Consider the following 21,449-nt stretch of genomic DNA (forward strand, 5'->3'; position numbering starts at 1 on the left):
CCCCCCCCCCCCCCCCCCATCCATCTATTAGGGATATTTCTCACCTATCAACACCAACTTTCAGCCAATACCTCTTAAAAAAAACTTTCCATTTTAAATTAACTTTGGTGGCCATCTTGAATTTTTAGATTTGAATCCAGGGTGTTGTGCTTCGCTGTCAGGTACCACCACACCACATTTCAGCTCAATATCTTTAAAGATAGTTATATTTTTTCTCTTTTAGCCAAGGCAGCCATCTTGGATTTTTAATTTGCATCAGGAATGTATAAGAACTCTCTCTCAGCTACAACTATACTAAATTTCAGCTCAATGTCTCAAAGAATGACTGAGTTATAGTCAATGTTGTGTTTGCTGAAGTAGCTGTGGCAGCCATCTTGAATCAAAATGGCTCCAAAGGTTAATCAGTGTTTTGTTCATGTGACATCACTGAGGTAGTTAGAAGCTAAGAGCTCCTTCAGTGTTTTTCAATGCAAAAAAATGGCACCTTTGTTTGTAAATTACAGTATGTTGCCATGGCAACTCAAATAGCCAACAAAACTGACAGCACATCACGTGCCGAGCCGGTTGTTTTGCGATAACACTTGTGGGTGTGCACGTTGTGGTTCGAGCTGCATTAAAGTTGATAGAAGAGCAAGACCCTTGTCAGGTGGATAATAGGCGGCCCCTGAACACAGGATCATTTTTACTGATCAATTTGAAATTTCAAACAATTTATGACTGTTCAAATCTTACAGCAGCAGGTAGAACCATGGAAAAATGCTGCTTCAGTCAGATCGTTGTAGTCAAGATAAAAACAGACGGAGCCTCTGATTGATGGTTTCAGCTGTGATTATGCCTGTCCCAATAAACAATAAATCAATCGCATGATAAATGAAAATTATTAACCTCATTTTCATTTATCGGCTTCATCGTTTCCTCGTGTCTCTCTTTCTACTGAAGACACTAGATGACAAAAAGCTCAACTCCGGTGCTCTTCACTGACCCCTCCCTTTCTCTTTAAAATCTGTTATAACCGTCCAAAAATCGCATTTTTGGATCATTAAAAGCAGCTAAGCTGAGAAGCTAAGCTACGAGCTAAGCTAACAGACCGACCTCAGGAACAAACCTTTGTCTTGTCGAAGCTCCAAAATTCACAGATGAAACCCGTTCCTTCATGTAAAAAGTTATTCTCTGCAAAAAGAAGCTGCGAACTTGTTTACTGATTTTTTATTAAAAGGTTTGTGTGAAAAATGTTATGCTAAAGAGCTCAAACCACACCGAGCGTCCACCATTTAGAGAACCAAAGAGATACAGCCCATGTCATGTCAAGGGGCCTCACTCCCATTTTTCTTAAAGAAACACGCTGCTCACTATCCATCCTTCAGTTCAAACAGTTTTATACTGCCATCCGGTGGTCATAAAAAAACATTCTACACACAAAACATGAACAAACGTTTCTTCTTAAATTTGACAATAATCACTAGTTATTATAATAATTACTAGTTATTGTCAAATTTCAAACAATATTGTTATCGCAATAATTTTTGAGACAATCGCCCAGGAACATTTGTTATCGTGACAGGCCTAGTTGAGAATGAACCTAGCTCTTCTGCTCTGGAGCAGCAGGAGGTGAGCTCAGTCTGTGTCACCACCGTGATCTAACCAGGCTTCAAGAAACCTCCGTGGTTCTGAAAAACTGGACCACAGCAGACACAGTAAGGACGTTCATTTGAGGTTTCTACTGCTTTGTGCTTTTCCCCGTAACAGAGTGAAGACTTAAATGTCCTCCTCTGATAACTTGAAGAATAGGTGAAGTATCAACTTCCATGTTGGTGCGTGGCTGCATCCAGACATAAAGATCTCCACTGAAAATAGTGTTCACTTCAAAATCCAAGATGGCCCCCATATGTTTATTAAACCATCATCTTACCAAGTGAAAAGTTTGAGAAACAGTTCTCATTTACAAACATGACCTGAAAAAAATAAATAAATATTCATAATATTTAAAGATGTTTAATAAATAATATAATATAAATATATATATTCTTCTTTTTTAATGTGCGTGTGCTTAAAATATAATTTCCTTAAATGATTGGGGTGTCTGAAGATTAGTTGGTGGGGGACCAAAGCCACCACTGGCCACCCCCTGGCTCCACCACTGCACCTGGTGGAAGATAAAATGGCTCCCTCTACTCTCCAGGATCTGTCACTTGACTCCCTCTACTCTCCAGGATCTGTCACTTGACTCCCTCTACTCTCCAGGATCTGTCACTCTGGAGAAGAAAAAGAAACTACTCTGTTCTTCTACAGGTGCATCGACAACAACTGAATATCACGACAAAGTTCATTTTCTTTTCTCCATCATTTCAGAACATATTAGAGGAAGTCTTCCAAACATCACACGTTGACGCGTTTTATTACGTCTTTGCATATGAGGTGTTTATAATTTCATATTTATAAACTAAGTCCTTTGTGCAGCAGGAGAGACGTCCTCCTGCTTTTACTTGGAGTGAATTTTTAATGACTTACTATTTTGTCCAAGTAGATTTTGAACAAAGTAACTTCTCTAGTTACCTTGTTCTGTTGACACGTCAACAGATTAACGGTACTTTTACTTTTGTACGTTGAGGGCCATGTCCAAAGATCGCTGGCAGCTTTAAACCAAGCCACTGGAGTTTAATACAAAGCATGGTAAAAAGAACATGCTGTGATTTATGGACCAAGCTGCTGCTTTTCTCACAGCCTTTGAACACAACGCTGCAGATGATTTATGGATTTTTTTTTTGACGAGCTAACGAGTTTCATGCCGCTAAACATTTAGCCTCATCACACCTGGACCCTCACATAGGTGCCCAGTACACATCTGTCTTGGGGGGTGGGTCCTCATGACTCAATGAGACTACCTGTATAAAGGTTAAAAAATTAAATCTGACCAATGAAAGTGTGGAACAGGTCACAGTGGACCAGTGAAAAGGAGAGGAGGGGGGGGGCTTAGTTTCTCTCCCCACCATTTCTCTTGTCCCCCCTTGGAGCACAACCAAGTATTTGCAGCCACTTGAAATAAATGTGAATTGTGCATTTACAGTGACACTCAGAGCTCGGTGGGAGACTGGGATGACTAGTGGAGAGAATTGTTTACCAAACTGGCTGCATGCGCAAAGCAACTTCTGCTCCAGTCTGCCAGTGGATCCAACAGCAGAGACTCCTGTGCCAGTAACGGGTTTCAAAAGGAGCTGTGTGATGGAGCTAGGAATGTGCGATATGGCATAAAATTCATATCACGATATGTATTGTGAAGGGTGGCGATGACTATAGATATCTCGATATGTTTTGGGTATAAAACTTGCTAAAAAAAAAAAGCATAGGGTGTCCTTTTGCCATCATATATTTTGAATTAAGAAAATTCCACTACTAGGTCCAGAGAGTTTTTAAATAATAAACAAATCAAGTATTAGGCTTCTTTCTTGTAGTGCAAAACAGTGCAAAAGATATCAAATGTAGTTTTAGCCATATGTTTTAAACAAAAGAATATGTTGTTAACTCTTAACAGTTTCCAGTCTTCTCACTTTATAAATGAACAGCAACAGAGCAGCAACTGAAACACTTCACCCTCCAAACCTCTAGTGGGCGCCGCCTCCTGCTTTAATGGAGAGCTGACACAAAATGAGTCTGTGGCTTTGACCAGAGGGTCTCGCAGTAAAATCACACAACACAGCGTTCTTTTCACAGATCAGAGAGCAGGTTTCTCTAAAGCTGACCAACACTTACTTTTAACTTTCGATGAAAAAAAAAAAAAAAACTTTAGATGGAACACAGAGTATTGCGCATGCGTCAGAATACGACAACACTACGGCAAGCCGGCTGTAGTTAGCTTGTAGCTTCGCTACGTAGCTCTCGAAGAAAAGACTAACGCCACTTTTGCACAGTTTTCAACAAACAAAAGTAACGATTAAACTGACAACTCTGATTTTTACTTCAGACACAGCATTACTGCGGTTAGCCGGTAGAAGACAGATCTCTATCATAGGCTAAATTTCAATTGTTTCTACCGTGTACCGTGTATATCGCGCATTCCTAGATGGAGCTGCTGTTTTCAGCACAAGCTGTAAAGAGTGCAGTGTGCAGGAGGAAGATGAAGATGGATGACTTCCTGGTTGGCTACTTTCATTTCATTTTTTTTAACCAGCCATGTTACAGACAGTGTTCAGAAAAAAAAAACTTTTACTGTACATATTTGTACGTTACCAGTACATATTAAATTAAAAGTTTTAAAAACTCTTTGTGTAAATATCTCATGTTACAACACGGACACCCACAGCTTATATATTTAATTGTTTTTGTTATTGTGGGTGTGGTAAACCCTCTCTTCTGCTGTCTGAGTAACAGAGCAGCTAAAATAACTTCAGAAACACTCAAACCTGCTGCTGTTGATCCCGTAGCGCTAATGAAGATAATCACATGACGAACTGCAGCATCAGTCACAGTACTCCATAATACGTCATAAACAAAGCTGTTTTATATTTTCACATTAACACAACTAGATCTAGTAAACAAAAACATATGAAGCTGATATTTCTAAATGTTTCATAAAGTAAAAATGTAAAGTTTCATGTTGTGTTGGTGACTCTGATGGTTGTGAGTGTGTGCTCATATAGTGTCGTTGTTTTGAACGAGCTCTGCCGTTACATCTTTAAGGGTTTATACTTGGACTATCATCTTTGTTTACAGTTTATTTTGTGGTAAGTCATAAACGCCAAACTTGACGGTTTCAAAGAAAATGATAGATTTTTGTAGAAATGAGTAGTTTCAGATCAAACAACGATTTACTGGACAGATTAAGTGACAGTGGTAGTTGAGGTCAAAGATCACCCACCTGTAGCAGTAGTTGGGGGCTGACCACACGGTGAGAACCGTCTCGTTGAAGTGCCACTTGTAGCCCTCCATCACCAGCTGGTGCGCTCGACAGATCATGTGGATGTCGTTGGCGGCGTTGAACTGCGCCACCACGTCGCTCCCAAACAAGTAGCCTGCACCTCTGGGACTCACGCCCCACCCCGTGGTGTCTGAGGACACAAACAGGAAACAGAATGTCCAATCCCAGCGTTCCATCGCGTCAATGTGCAAATTCACACAAACTTCTGAAGGTACCTTCTGGGTCGGACCACAAAAGGTCACACATGGGTCCATCGTGGGGCACTTCTTGTTTTCTGTCAATGGTCCTGATCTGGTCCAACGTCTGGATGGACGGAGACAAACCACCGTGCACGCAGAAGATCTGAAAACCAAAACGGATAAATTAAGGTGATAAAATGATTTTTTATAAAGATGTAGTAAAACATTTCTCTGGGCCATGTGTAAGAGACGACAGTAGAGTAAAACACGTTCAGGCACCTTGCCATCGATAATAGCAGACAGGGACAGGTAGTCGAATATCTCCGTGCAGTATCTCCACACTGTGACGGAGCCGTACTTGCGCAGACATTCATCGTAGAAGCCGTAAACCTGAGTGATTTGTCGAGACTCGTGATTTCCTCGGATCAAAGTTATTCTGTCTGGATAACGGACCTGAGAAGAAGGAAAATGTCACTAAGCACGTCGTATGACAGAGACCATGACATTTGCTGAACAGGAACATAAAGAGCAGCCAGCTGAGGCTCCCGTGTTGTTCTGTTCTCATGGAAGCAGCTCCGTGCAGACGAGCACAAACATGATTCACCTTAAGAGCCAACAGCAGCAGAAACGTCTCCACGCTGTAGAAGCCTCGGTCCACAAAGTCTCCCATAAAGAGGTAATTTGTCTCTGGAACATCTCCGCCCACCTATCATGTCAAGCATTTCAAATTGAAAGAATTGTTTCATTATTCTGTGAGTTTGTGGTTTTATTGTTAAAGATAAAAAAAAAACAGTTAATTAAAACTTAAAACCAAAAGACACAATAACAAAAAGAAACATCTTCAGAAAACTCCCAAGACCGCTGTTCAATCATCTCTGATCAACCAGCAACTTTTTTTATCTTGAGATGTCTGTTGGGTTGCTCGTGTGGGGTTCTGGCAGAAGATCTGGATGGATCACAGGGAGCCAAACGTACGCAGAGCAGTCCGGCTCGAGCCCGGAAGAGGTTTGAGTGAGAACGTTGAATGTTTAGGCGGTTCAGTTTTTAGCACCGTCCACTCACAATCAACTACAAATGGAACTGGACACATGCCATCAAAATGACTATGGCTGCCGTTTGTCTGATAGTTTGCAACCGTCTCAACTCTGCACGACATGGGACCAGTTAAGGGCCGCCCCACTGCTGGTACCCACCCCCTCAGCCCGGTTTATGGGATCTTGCTCGTGGTTCCAAGCGGGCTGCTCCGAGGGACCAGTTGTGATGTAATCAGACAGCAGCTGTTGACTGGTCAGCAGAGCTACGTCGCCCAGCAAAACTACAAACTACATCAGAACCTCCACTTCCTCATCGTGTTGAGGGACAGCGCCACAAGAACTGAGCACATTTATCAAGAGATGTATCAGAGATAATGGCAGCAGTGCCGAGAGAAGCTAACGAAATTCAAGTTTGATTATAGAACCATTAAGGACCACAATGGGTGGAGTGGCTCAAACACAATGACCTGTTACCATCCCACTCACAGAGCAGGGAAACGGGCCAGCCTCCACTGAAGTGGTAAATCCCGTCCACCTGAGAAGAACCGAGCAGAGCTGCACTTACTGATGCAAAGCAGAACAGAGTTGTGTGAGGAGACTCGGGTGTCTGTGGGTGCTGCAGGACGTAGACTCGTGAAGACATTCAGCCATGCTAACAGCTACAGGAGGATCTCCCCAACATGCCCACAGGGTGGACGCTCAGCTGCCCGGTGGTTTAACGTTTACATTTTTAGACAAGATGACAGATAAAAATCAGGCCATGCTTTGTCCTTCTGTTCAAACAGCAGCAGCTGATTTTGGTTTCTGGAATTCTTTGTATTAATATTTTAGCTCCAACTTGAAAAGTGAAGCTTTCCCAGAACAAGGTGAATGTTTCAGTGTTTCCCCTACCATTATACAAGCAGGGCGCCCCGCCCTGTCAACAGAACCGAGCCCCCCACCAACTGCAGGCACTGACGCAGCGCCAAACTAGCAGCGCGCAATACAAACGTGCTAGCTAAAAGGCTACAGAGCTCCGTTTCCCTCAACTTGACCCCCCCCCCCCCCCCCAAAAAAAAAAAAAACTGTTGGTACAAACAGCACGCAACGCAAAAGTTTGTTTCCAACCACTCTTCACCCCCACCCACCACACGTTGACAAAGAACAGAAGATACGAGTGCCTTGCCACGGCAGAGGGAAACTGCTTCTGGCTGAACTCATTCACACACAACTGCAAAACCAACACACAAACCGAAGGGAGCATTCATAAAGCCTGAACTTTATCATGACGAGCAGCAATTAGAACTGATCATACAATGATGTCGTCATTGGGAGAGTTCACCAGTCGCCCCAACATTTAAACACACACACACCATCACAGGTCATCTTAAATATACGGTGTCAAAGAGAACGGTGATTAAGCTCGCTGTGACCAGAAACCTTACCCTGAAGAGCTCTTTCAGGTCATAGAACTGACCGTGTATATCACCACACACCTGCAAAACAACAACACACACATCGTTCAACCTCCTCTCATGAGCTCCGCCTTAGTGATGATCCATTAACTCTTTCATGATACTTACTGTGACAGGAGAGTCTACTCTCTGGACATTGCTTTCTTCAACCAAAATTTCTCTGAAAATACACAAATATTCAAAAATTAATGTTGTTCGTACAAATAGCTATTTCTTAAAAAATAAAAAACTTGTAGCATAAAACAAATAACAATGACCATTGCTCATTTTTACAGAACAGCTAGCAGTGGACTTGTTTGTCATTTAAGTGGTTAACTACTTCCACTGTATGTGAGCAATAATTAAAAACACGTTATAATAACACAACACGTTGGGAAAAGAACTCCATGTATAAAAATGTATTTTATTGTGATGACGCCCTCGACAAAATCTGAACACCGCACAATCCAGTGGATTTTTTCTGTAGTTGTAGAAAAACAATATTACATAATCCTATTTTGAACTAAAACATATTTTGATTGGGTGAAGGTAAAACAAGGCCAGACTGGGTGTGACCAGAATCTTCATTATTCACAGATGTCATCAAAGGCAGATGCAAAATAAAATCTTATCATAATCTTTAATTCTTGGAGGTAATAGAACGACTCCATAGTTTCAGTTTTTCCTATCATGAATTTAAAGAATTATTTAATTATAACTCTTTTCCATGTTAGCTGTCATTAGTTCCAGGGCCCGCTGCAGAGACCAAATGTGGCCCCAGAACCACAGGTTGGAGACTCCTGAGGCAGACATGTTGGTACGAGGGCAGGCTTAAGTTCAAAACAAACCAACACAAAAACACAAAACACTCCAACGTCGTACAGTGTGTGTAACCACAGCTGCAAAAATCCATCAACGAACAGACAAAGGCCTTAAACAGACATCATCACTCTGTAAGGTGAAGATGTGCACAGCTAACGGCTCCATTGGCCAGATGATGAATTCCTGCTGTGAAGCTTCACTCTGCCAGCAACTCCAGCTCTGCATTTCCACCCCGTCACCTTTAACGCCTCTACACCAACAAACATGCACAGTGAAAACTTCAAACACTGCTTTGATGTGCAACATCTCTATAAAACTATATGACTAACATAAAAATATTTTATTGGCATTGAAATACCAATTACTGTTAACAAGATGTAAGTTACAGGATAAAGTATTTTAGGATGTGAACAATCGGTCTCAAAGGCACAATGAACTTCTCTGTGCTCAATCACAGCTGGAGCAGTTCAAGACACTTCCACATTGTTATCAACGTGGAAAATGTTTGATGGTTCCTCAATGATTTCAGAAACTTTGTACTTCTAAAATAACTTTCAACTTGCAACGTGTATACAAGTTTAAATTTAAACAGAAACGAGCCAATGAACCAACAAAGATGTAAGACACCATTGAGGTAAAAAAAAGACAACTATAAAGTGCTGAGGTGGGGGTAAAAGTAAAAACTCAAGCGCACATTAGTAGGGGTGCACCGATTGCAGTTTTCTGGCCAATCACAGATTTCTAAAAAGTCTGACCTGACGATTCCAATTTTGTTTTATAAGCGACACTTCAGGTGTTTAAGGTCACAATGCACTTTCAATTTTACAATATTGTTTTATTGAAAAAAACTATTGAACAATATCCTAGAAATAATACAAACTTGTTTTAACTGGCCATGCTCTGAAATATAAATGAAGTTCAGACAATTGTTGTTAAAACAAACAAATTTTTTTTTTTGGGTAAAATCGGCTTCTCATGCAAGTATCGTCCAATTTCCCAAAACTTAAGGAAATCGGGGACGATTTATTGGTGCACCCCTACACATTAGATAATACTTTATCAGAATACCGGTATTTTCATTTTGACTTTACTCTTTGTGAAGTGTCCAAATTCCACATTGTATCTTTAAAAGCAAATACAAGCTCTCTAATTTGATATATTATTGATAAAATATTTATTTTATGGTTAAAATAATCCAGCCCTATGACATTTACAATGATGTCTTTATCTGCTCCGATGTAGATTTCTAAAATAGACAAAAACTCATTTCATCGTTTCTTCTTCAGATGTTTAAGCACTCAACAGTCTCAATTCAGTTTATACAGCACTAAATCACAACAGAAGTCGTCTCAGGAAGTAATCTCAAGGGAGTAAACTACTCAACTTCACATTATTTATTTCCTCATCCATCTGTAACTGCTTCAACTCAAATCACAGGGAAAGGTTCTTATTTAAAGCAGTCAACATTATCTGCTGTTAACAGCCAACAGTTCCTCCTCCATTCACACTTTGTTACAATGTCTTGATGACATCAAGACGTGGAAGGCTGCAAACTTTTTGAGTTTTAATGATCAGAAGACAGAGGTCATTGTGTTTAACCCTAGCTCTGCCACGGATCCTGCAAACCTGGACTCCCTTCAGCCATATCTAAAACAGTCTGTTACCAATCTCGGGATATCCTGATGCATGCTCCATAATCCAGGTAGAAAAATCCAAAAAAGTTCAATCTGGTCCTCTGGACATGTTCAAAAAAACAAAACAACAAAAAAATGTAGAAACGTTTCGTCTCTCATCCGAGAGACTTCCTCGGTCTGAGGTGCTGTATTCAGCTCAGTCTCTTAAATAGCACCTTCTCAGAGTGGATCAACCAGTTTTGCTGCTGACAACCAAAACCAGCTGATCACATGCTCAAGAAGGACCATCAGCCTAACAATGGATCATTAGCACACTGATGGCTGTTTACTGTTCACAGAGGGCTGAGTGATACTAGCAATCACAGCATTGTAAGAGGGGGACAGTTGAACACGTAGGCCTCCACCCTGTTTAATGATGGACGATTTCTTTTCACAAAGATGGCCTCCTTTACTCCTCTCTCAAACCATCGTTCCTCTCTGTCCAGGATGTGAACATCTTCATCCCTGAAAGAGTGACCGCTGGCCTGGAGATGAGTGTAGACCGCAGAGTCCTGGCCTGATGATGTTGCTCTTCTGTGCTGGGCCATCCTTTTGGCCAGTGGCTGTTTAGTTTCCCCTGTTTAGTGGTTGATCCACTCTGAGAAGGTGCCATTTAAGAGACTGAGCTGAAAACAGCACCTCAGACTGAGGAAGTCTCTCGGATGAGAGACGAAACGTTTCTACATTTTTTTGTTGTTTTGTTTTTTTGAACATGTCCAGAGGACCAGATTGAACTTTGTTGGATGAATCTTGGGATAGTTTTAGACTCGGACTTTAAGTTTAATAAGCAGATAAATTCTGTTCTTCAAAAAAAGCTTCATTCATCTAAGGCAGATAGCTAAGCTCAAGTCCGTGCTGTCCAGATCTGACCTAGAAAAATGAGTCCATGCATTTATTACAACCCGGCTGGACTACTGTAACTCGCTTTATGCTGGGGTCAGTCAGGTCTCTCTCACGTCTCCAGCTCGTCCAAAATGCTGCAGCTCAGCTACTAACAGGAACTCGCAGGTTTGAGCACATTACTCCAGTTGTGTCGTCCCTTCACTGGCTTCCTGTGCGTGTCAGAGTTGATTTTAAGATTCTTCTGCTGACATTTGTGTGTTAATGGCCTTGCACCCTCATACCTCTCTGACCTCCTTCATCCTTATACTCCTTCTCGCCTAGTGATTGTTAAGATATTTTTGGACTGGTCCTATGGTTTGGATCTGCTCAGAGACGAGATTATAATGAAACTACGACCCGGTTCTGAGCAGATCCAAACCATAGGACCAGTCCAAAAATATCTTAACAAGATCATCAGACCAGCTGCTTTTGGCCGTACCAAAAACCAGCTGAAGCTCAGAGGAGATCGAGCGTTTTCAGTCATGGGCCCTAAACTCTGGAATAATCTGCCCATCAACATTGGACAGGCCACCTCAGTCTCTATTTTTAAATCTCTCCTCAAAACACATCTGTACTCATTGGCATTTAACACAGTGTGATCTCATTTGGTATTTCGTTGTTGATGATTGTGTTCCTCCATTTTGCTTTTACTCCCTGACATTTAACGCAGGGTGATTTGATTTAGTATTTCATCGTTTCTCATTATATTTCATTTTTTATGCTTTTATTCATGTTGCTGTGATATCTTGTTATTAATATTTGATGCTGTGATCTTTTTTGGTAAGCACTTTGATAACAGTTACTGTTTTAAACGTGCTATATAAATAAATGTGACTTAACCAGATTGAGGAACAGCTTCTGAAGTTGTTAAGACTCATGAATCTCTAACCAGGACAATCAAAATTACAATTTCTTTGTCAGTCGCATCGCATATGGTACATGTGGTGGAACGAAATTATGTACACAGTGCAGTGTTTCCCCTACCATTATACAAGTGGGGCGCCCCGCCTACCGAACCCCACCCCCCATCGGAACTGACGTAACACTAAACTAGCAGCTCATAATGCAGGTGCACTAGGTAAAAAGCTAAAGGCAGCTTCTTCCTTCATGTTGAACCCTCACGCTAAACGCACCCCCGCCACTCGAAAACTGTCGGTACAAACAGCGCACGGCTCAGATATGCATCTGTCTCTCCCCCCGCCAAAAACAAAACAAATAAACTGTCTGTTCAGACAGTGCGCAGCTGAGATGTATCTCTGTCTCTCCTCTCACACGCCCTGCTCTAAAACTGTCAGTGCAAACAGCACGCGGCTGCCTTGGTGTCCCGCACCCCCCCCCTCTAAAACTGTTGGTTTAAACAGTGCGCTGCGCAGCTTAGAGCGAATCCCCACCCCACCCCCCCCGAACAAAAATCACAGACGAGATGAGCGCCCCGCCATGGCAAGTTATTTAGGGGAAACACTGCAGGGTCCCAGTTACATCCAACAAAAGTATAAATTGTAAAGAAAAACAGTAATAAGATCCAAGATATGAATTAAGAAATGCACTAAACCAAGAATACACTAAGCATTAACAGTACAAAAACAATATGCTGAACAACAGCAGCACAAACATGAGTCTGTGTGAGCAGATGAGTACGGATGAACACAGCAGCATGAAATAAATCAGCAGCATGAGATCAGCAACATGGACAGTCAGCAGCACATGTCAACAATCAAGTGGCATTACAGTGATTTGTTTCACAGTGATAATTCTGAGTAGGGATTCATGAGTCGAACAGGTTCAGGGTAGAAAATGTTCCTCAGTCAACTGGTTCTATATTTAATGCTCCTCAACCTCCTACCTGAGAGGGACAAAAAGTGAGTGTGCTGGGTGAGTGGGGTCCTTCATGATGCAGGGGGCCTTCTTATTGCATCTAGAGGTGTAGATGTCTGTGATGGTGGGGAGGCTGACTCCAACAGACTCCTGTGCAGCCTTCAAAAAAATCCCAGTAATGCCACTTGATTGTTGATATGTGCTGCTGATTATCCATGCTGCTGATTTATTTCATGTTACTGTGTTCATTCATACTCATCTGCTGCTATTTGGCATATTGTCTGTGTACTACTACTGTTTAACATATTCTTGGTTTATTGTATTTCTTAGATCTTTTTACTGTTTTTCTTTACAATTTATATTTTGTTGGATGTAACTGGGACCCTGTGTACACAATTGTGTTCCATTACATGTACCAAGTGAGGAGAATGACAATAAAGAAACTTTGACTTTCGGAGTCTATTAATCTTATCTGTTTGTTTTTCAATCACATGTCAGATATTTTTTTCAAGCATTTAATCTAAATACATTTAGCTGTAATTAGTAATTTCACAACAAACAAAGTGATGATTGTGTGCGGAGGAGTAGGCGGGACCTAAAACCCTACACCCCTAGTGAGCCAACTCTGGTTCCAAAAACACACTATGACAGCTACTATAAAACAAATCCCATTGACACTAACAATATAAACACTTCTTCTACAATATATACAGTCTATAGAGAAAACTTACAAAAACACACACAAAACATGCAAAATCCACAGAGTAATGTTTCTTTTGACTTTATATCATGCATACATAACTATTTATAACTACCGTTATTTGTAATAAGCAACATTATTATTGCTACAAACAAAATATAAAGGACAAAAAATAACAGAAACTAGATTAATCATACAATATAAGATGAAACTGTAATGAAGAATCGTGTTTTCAGTGGTAGGACAAAGGTGAAATGATGGATTACCTGGCTTTGGCACACAGTGCTTTGACTTCATTTTCCTTGATGAGCTCACAGCGTCTGAGCTGCTCTATCTGTCTGTCCAGGTCACTGATGTCCCCCATGGTCACACACATGCAAAGATCTGCTCAGAGAGTTTAAACCTCTGCAGCAGTCACTGGCTTTGTTGCTCCTTTCTCCCAAACACCGGAGCTAACAGCCACAAGCTGTAGACAGGATCCTTCAACTTCAACAAGTTTAAATGTTTAGAAGAAAGTGTCTCTGTGAAGAAAAAATAAATTCAACACAACTAAATTACGTAGCTACACATCGTGTTAGGTTTAATGTGACAAACCGAAGCCGACAATATGATTTCCGTACTTATCGTGGCGATATTTTAATATGAGGAAACAGCGAACTACATAGAATGACGTTTTTGTCAGAGTTGAGGCCTATGGGCGTAGATTAACGTAAGCTAACTAGTAGCATACCAACTCACTCGGTCAATCTTTGTGGTTAAATTCATTTATTTAGAGCCAGACTAATATGCCCAGTTCATTCCAAACACCTATACACATGGCAGCCTTGTAAACTCCTACACTACACTTAAGTTAGCAGGCACAGTGCTGTAGGTTGGTAGCTTTAGCTCTGCCGCCGTTAATTCAGTCGCGGCGAAAAGCTGCTTAGCTCCGCTATGCTAATTTTGTTAGCCTGCTAGCTAACGTTAGCAAGACTGTCAAGCCAAAGAATGTTACTTCTAAACAAACGAAACATGTGAAATTACCGTGTTCGCAGGAGCGTGACAAACAATCATCAACGTTTTATCCGGTAGATTGTTGGTTCTTTCGCTCACCGGCTTCTCGGTTTGGCCCCTGGCGCCTCTACCGGTTCAGTCCAGCTACACGGTGGACTCTGAAGTCACTTCCGGCGCGGGGGACGCGCATCGCCCCGCCTTCCGTCAAGTCTTGCGTCACATCCTGGCACACCACCAAAATATTTAAAAAAAATCCTCACTGAAATACATGGAGCTATGCCATATAAACAACTATATGGGCGGAAGTCACGTTCTGTTGTTTGAGACGACCGAGTAGATATTTTAGGTTAGGTCCTCTGGATGGATTCTTCATCATTAGCACACTGATGGCTGTTTACTATTCACAGGAGGCTGAGTGATACTAGCAACAATAACAGCATTGTAAGAGGCTCCTGAGTTAGTGGGGACGCTGTCTGCTCTGTGATACAGTGTCCTGATGACTCCTAACTTGTGCTCCAAAGGGTGATGGGAGTCAAACTGCAAATACTGGTCTGTGTGGGTGGGTTTGCGGTACACCTCGGTTTGCAAATGTCCTCTATCAGAGACTGAGACCTCACAGTCCAAGAAAGCCAACCTGCCATTTTTTTTACATCTTCTCATGTGAACTTGATGTATTTATCCACAGAGTTGATGTGGTCAGTAAAATGTTGGACTTCCTGAGATTTGATTTTAACCCAGGTGTCGTCAACATAAACTGAACCAATGACTTGGTGGTGTCCCTGAAAAGGACGTCAAGGCTCTCTTTTCTACCTCCTCCATGTACAGGAGCCAGGCAGAAGGAGAAATCCCACACAAAACAGGCTCTAGAGCAATGTGGATATCCTAACTGGGCCTTCCTGAAAGCAGAGAAGAAACCCAAACAGGACTCCAGTCAGCCATCAGGTGAAAAGGAGGAACCCAGACCAGTGGTCATTCCGTATGTTGAGGGAGTATCAGAGAAACGGAGACGTTTATTTTCTAAACATAACGTACGCCCCCTCCTCCATTGCCGGCCCTCTTCACACAAGCAAAACTGGTTTGTTCCACTTTGGAGTAAGCTGTTGGGGGAAGAATCAGTTTTGTTGTGCGTTTCCTTGACTGATGAAGCCTTCTGGACCAAAGGCGAAACGTTTCAGCACACACAAAAAAAGAAACTGTCCAGATGACCTGATAGAAAAATGTTGGATTGTATACCTGGATTATTGAGCATGGACTTTGTTGTTATCCAAAAAACTTATTCAGTCTGAAGAGGTGCAACAAACTTAGACATAAACAGCACCTTCATATAATGGCTCAACCATTTTGCTGCTGACAGCAAAAACTAGTTGTTCATGTGTACAAAGGAGGACCATCAGCCTGACAATTGATCGTTAGTGCCCCGATGGCCGCTTTCTATTCACAGGGGGCTGATACTAGCAATAACAGCACTGTAAGAGGGGGACAGTTGAACACGGAGGCCTCTGCCCGTTTAATGATGGACGAGTTCTCTTCACAACGATGGCTTCCTTCACTCCTCTCTCAAACCATTCTTGCTAAATCCTCTTGTGGGAGGATGGCCATGTTGTTGTCCAGCGGCTGTTTGCCTGAAGTAGAACTGATGACAGTCATGAGTATCACTCAGCCCCCTGTGAATAGCAAATGGCCATCAGGGCACCAGCGATTAATTGTTAGGCTGATGGTCCTCCTTGATCATGTGAGTGAGCAACTGGTTTTGGCTGTTAGCAGCAAACAGGTTGATCCACTATGAGAAGGTGCTACTTATGTCTGAGTTTGTTGCACCTCCTCAGGCTGAAGAAGTCTTTTGGATAAAAGACGAAATGTTTCAACACCAGTCAAACATGGAGCAACTTTACATGTGGTTGCAACCACGTGTCACATTACAGCCAATCACCAAAACTTGACACTGAAAGAAGAGGCATATTTTGATACATGCAATGACCGAAGCAGTTCAGTCGGTACCATAAAAGAACCGAAGTTCAGTACTCAGCCCTAGTTTTACGACACCCTGATTTGTTGTTTTGTACTCTACTCTTATTTTAACTGCATTTTTACTGTAGTTTATTGTAATCATTGTCTACTGCTTTGTTGTATGTGTGTTCTGTATGGAACAGGTCCCTCTTGCAAATGAGTCCTGTGGCTCAATGAGGCTAGCCTGTATAAATAAAGGTTGAAAGAATCTGTCCAGAGGACCTGACTCAACCTTGTTAGATTTATCTACCTGGATTATTGAGCATGCGGTCGGTTATTAGGTTATTTTAGTCAATTAATGCTTAAAAACAAGTTAATAAACGTTAGTAAGGAATCGACGGGGGAGAGGACAGCCCCCAGAAACCATCTTATCACCAGCAAACTGGTTGGTCCACTGCAGGAGTGTACTGCTTAGTGGGGAAAACAGTTTGTTTGGGACTTCTCAGACTGATGAAGCCCTTCGGATGGAGGGCGAAACGTCTCTCAACAAAAAAAAGGAACTGTCCAGATGACATGACTGAACACTGTTGGATTACTCAATTTTACTTTAGAACGTTAGGCTTCAAAAGCAAAACTTCAGATGTTTAAATGGAAAAAAAAACTTTAATTTTATAAAAATTTGTCAAGAGTTCACATCATTTTTAAGTTCAAAATATTTGTTTGAAATACAAAGAAATAATAGCTACAAGAGACAGGTCATCATTGACAACTGAGCAAAGAATTTATTTACCTAACTGTACTTTCTATGACACGCAGATTATCTTTTTTTGTCCATTAATGCGACTGTCCTCTGTACTTGGAAAAGAAACAAGTCAGAATCAGTTTATTATCGCCATGTCAATGAACGAGGTTCACAAACTAGGAATTTGCTTCGACATAAGGTGCGAATAGTAATAAAGTAAAATAAAGTAAAAATGAAGTAAAAATGAGAACATTACATAAGACATAAGACCTGTGTACACCCACAAATAAAGTAAAATTAAAAACATAACATAAACATGTGTACACCCATTCAATAGAAAACAATAAAAAAGCTTATAAAACAGTACAGATGGAGTATTCAGTTATAATACAGATGTAATGTGACCAAAGCAGAAATTATGAGGTAACATTATGAGTGTTCAGGAGTCCAACAGCAGAGGGGAAGAAACTGTTCTTATGGCGGGAGGTTCTGGTCCGAATGGACCGAAGCCTCCTGCCTGAGGGAAGTGGTTCGAACAGACCGTGTGCAGGGTGAGCAGGGTCAGCTGTGATCCGACCTGCTCGCCTCACAGTCCTGGAGATGCACAAGTCGTGGAGGGATGGAAGGCTGCAGCCGATCACCTTCTCAGCTGAGCGCACAACGCGCTGCAGTCTGAGTCTGTCCCTGGCAGTGGTCCCGGCGTACCACACCGTGATGGAGGAGCTGAGGATGGACTTGATGATGGCCGTGTAGAACTGCACCATCAGCTTGGCCGGCAGCTTGGCCTTCTTCAGCTGTCGCAGGAAGTACAGTCTCTGCTGGGCCTTCTTGATGAGGGGAGCTGATGGTCGGCTCCCACTTGAGGTCCTGGGTGATGGTGGTGCCGAGGAACCGATAAGAGTTTGCAGTGGTGATGGGGGTATCATTACAGGTGAGGGGGGGCAGAGGGGCTGTGGCTTTCCTGAAATCCACAATCATCTCCACTGTCTTCTGGGCATTGAGTTCCAGGTTGTTGCTGCTGCACCAGGTCACCAGCCGGTCCACCTCCCTCCTGTATGCAGACTCATCACCGTCCGAGATGAGCCCGATGAGGGTGGTGTCATCTGCAAACTTAATAAGTTTCACAGAGTCATGGCTGGAGGTGCAGCAGTTGGTGTACAGAGAGAAAAGCAGGGGGGAAAGCACACAGCCCTGTGGAGATCCTGTGCTTACAGTCCGAGTGTCCGAGACGGCTCTCCCCAGCTGCACGCAAGTGAACTGCATCTTTCTAGCCAACCCTTTACAAACCAACTGTGCCATCCTTTACACTTACATCTCCACAAAAACAATCTGAATCCACACTTCTATAGAGACTAATGAGGGATAAACTGAAATGATTTGAAAATCCAACACATGAGCCCAGGAATATCAAAAACTCGTTCTTTATTTATGTAAAAAATTCCAATCACACAATCACAAGGTTAAACAACATAAAATCCATCCATTATCTTTAGCCACTTCTCCTTTATGGGTCGTGGGAAGCTGGTGCCAGTCACTGTGAGAGGCTGAGACGCCATGAACAGGCTGCAAGCACATATAAAATCATAACGTTCTGTTTATAAGCATATAAATTACACACCTGTAACAACTGTTTTAAGAAAGACACTAAACACTGTATATTTAGAAGATTTTTAAAAACTTTCAAAAAGTCCACAACAGTGTTAGTCAGAGGACAACCCGTTTCATTGTAAGTACTATACGTTACTTTTTTCCAAAAGTAAATAAAAAGTTGACAACATGTTGAAATTCTGAGTTTGGTCCAGTTGTTAATTGTTATCAACAATTGTTAAAGGTTAAAAGTAAAAAAATATTTTCATTAATAATTACTGTCATACTAATATATCAAATACTTTACACAAAATCATTAATATAAAAGTAGAATTAGATATGGTCACATCCACGATGAACAAACGTGGACGTGTTCCTGCCATGTCTTCGTCCTGCTGCTCGGACTGTGGACGTTCTCACAAGGAGCAGAAGTATTTGTGGACAGGAATAGCAACAATTCCAGCCAAAGCAATGCCCAGACTGTCTCCTACGCTGGCCAAGCCCATGGCAAACTCTCTGTATCGTTCTTCACTCTGTGGTCCAGAGAAAACACACTCATCAGGATGAACACAAGTTAAAGAAAATCAAAGGAATGAGTAATATACCAATTCCAAGAAAGACTTGAGACATGGAGTAAAAGCTAAATACAAAAAGAAAGCAATGCTTTCCAGATTTTATGAACCCATATTTTATTCACAGTGGAAGACAGTAAACAAATCAAACGTGTAAACTATGAAATTGTACAATTTTTGGCAAAAAATATTTAAGTTCAAAATTTCTCAGAGTTGGGTCAGTGGCACCAAAAGGCTGTAAAATCTCTCACTGCTCTTGTTCCCATCTTTAACTGGTCTAAAATACTGTGGCCTGACTTTTAATTAACACTCCCAGACGTGAGCTCTTTACCCATTTTATCCTTCCTCCAATTGTATCCAGTCCATTTTAGAATTGATTTTATGCTCTTATCGTTTGCTTTTAAGCTCTTAATATTCATGCCCCACCTTATTTAGCTGATCTGATAGCTTTTGGTGAGTATAGGAGGACCTTACAGTCACCTAATACATCTTTACTGTATGTCCCAAGGTCCAAATACAACCCGTTTTGGAATTTTTGGTTTTATGGATGTTTTAACTGCTATGGCTGAGAATGTTAACTGCCCATGAACCATATGTTTGAGTTAGCAGAGAGAGCTGGATGAGGAGCTGATTTGAGGCTACAGCATGAAGTTTTTGCTTCAAGGTTGCTTCTGAGCCTGTGAGCATGGCTGAGCTGATAAGAGTATAAAAACAAGCTTCAGGCACTGTTGGTGGCAGATTCTCATGACTGGTCCTCATGTGCATACTTCTGTAACCTGTTGTGAAAATCTGACTTTGCATGTAAATATACTGGTTAAAAATCTTCTCCTTTCATCGAATGTGGCTCTTTTTGAGTACTGTATTTTTTGCCCTATGAGTCAGTTTTTTGCATAATTTACATGTCCTGCGACTTATAGGCCGAAGCGACGTATTTATGGATTTTTCCCATATTTATAAACCATTTTTTGGCTGCGATATGACCATTTTCATTCATTCCAACTGAAAATGTTGAACACTACCATTTTCAGCCGCTAGATGGCAGTCGAGTAGTATGGCATGCTGTTGTATCATAGAATAGGTAAAAGTGGCTATTAATGATGGTGGCTTGCCATAATATGCCACTTGCGTTCTGCTTGCTTGGAGCAACCGTCAAATCAGTTTCATTTCGCTGCGCCGCCCCAGAGAAATGCAGCTGATTTGACCAATGAAGTGCATTTATTAAGTAAAAGTTAAACTGAGACACACCTTTACTATAATTTCAAACAAACAAATAATTGTTTTTAAGTGTTAATCTCATTAAATTCTTGTTAAAGTCCTCCCGTGCACGCCTCCGTGGCCACCATTTGGCAGCCAATTGATTTTTGGCACAACAACGGCCCACATTTCCGGGTTCGGCCCACATTTGGGGGATCACGCTATCCTAGAGTTATTCCAATCTGGCTTCAGATCTCTCCATAGCACTGAAACTGCTCTACTGAAGGTTTTTAACGACATGTTCATATCCACAGACGCAGGTGATTCTGTGCTGCTTGCCCTATTGGACCTTACATCTGCTTTTGACACCATCGACCACAAGATCCTCATTTCTAGACTGGAGCAGTGGGTGGGCATCACAGGGTCAGCCCTTAAATGGTTTGGGTCCTACCTCTCTGACAGAACCTTCTGTGTCAATATCAAAGATTTTAGTTCGGCATCGACAGCGCTCCAGTGGGGGGTACCGCAGGGGTCCATCCTCGGTCCCCTTCTCTTTTCTTTATACCTGCTGCCACTAGGTGCTATCTTTCGCAAACACAACATACCCTTTCATTTCTACGCCGATGATTGCCAAATTTACTTCCCCCTGAGGCACAGAGGCACAAGCTCTATTCAGCCTCTTCTTGACTGCCTGGCTGACATCCGGGACTGGATGGCTTTAAACTTCTTAAGCTTCAATGAGAAGAAGTCTGAGGTCATGCTGTTCCATCCCAGTGGCTCACTCATGAACCATGACATTGACCTTTTCTCTCTAGCCCCGCTAGAGAAACAAAAGGTCACTAATCTGGGGGTGATAATGGGCCCGTCCTTAAAACTCAACAGTCACGTAAACATGATGGTCAAATCCTGTTTTTTTCAGCTGAGACGGCTGTCTAAGCTGAAGCCTATACTCTCCAAAAAGAAC

The 21,449-nt window shown here is 41.8% G+C and overlaps 1 protein-coding gene across 2 annotated transcripts in view; it reads right to left on the reverse strand.

Moving 5' to 3' along the window:
• The window catches only part of LOC119421456 (serine/threonine-protein phosphatase 4 catalytic subunit B), a 15,889-nt gene extending 1,280 nt beyond the window's left edge, over window positions 1-14,609 (reverse strand). The window contains exons 1-8 of one of the 2 annotated variants that reach the window (XM_037688809.1): window positions 14,543-14,609; window positions 13,717-13,971; window positions 7,688-7,739; window positions 7,550-7,600; window positions 5,696-5,797; window positions 5,371-5,544; window positions 5,128-5,254; window positions 4,853-5,042 (exon numbers count right to left, since the gene is read on the reverse strand). In XM_037688809.1, coding sequence (XP_037544737.1) covers window positions 4,853-5,042; window positions 5,128-5,254; window positions 5,371-5,544; window positions 5,696-5,797; window positions 7,550-7,600; window positions 7,688-7,739; window positions 13,717-13,826 — 806 coding nt within the window. In that variant the 5' untranslated portion in view covers window positions 13,827-13,971; window positions 14,543-14,609. Of the gene's footprint in view, window positions 1-4,852; window positions 5,043-5,127; window positions 5,255-5,370; window positions 5,545-5,695; window positions 5,798-7,549; window positions 7,601-7,687; window positions 7,740-13,716; window positions 13,972-14,473 lie in introns of both variants that reach the window. The other variant, XM_037688808.1, reaches the window with a different exon arrangement.
• Between the last annotated feature and the right edge of the window lie 6,840 nt (window positions 14,610-21,449).

The sequence above is a fragment of the Nematolebias whitei genome, chromosome 15, assembly GCF_014905685.2.
Source record: "Nematolebias whitei isolate Nwh7 chromosome 15, NemWhi1, whole genome shotgun sequence".
NCBI classification, from domain to species: Eukaryota; Metazoa; Chordata; class Actinopteri; order Cyprinodontiformes; family Rivulidae; genus Nematolebias; species Nematolebias whitei.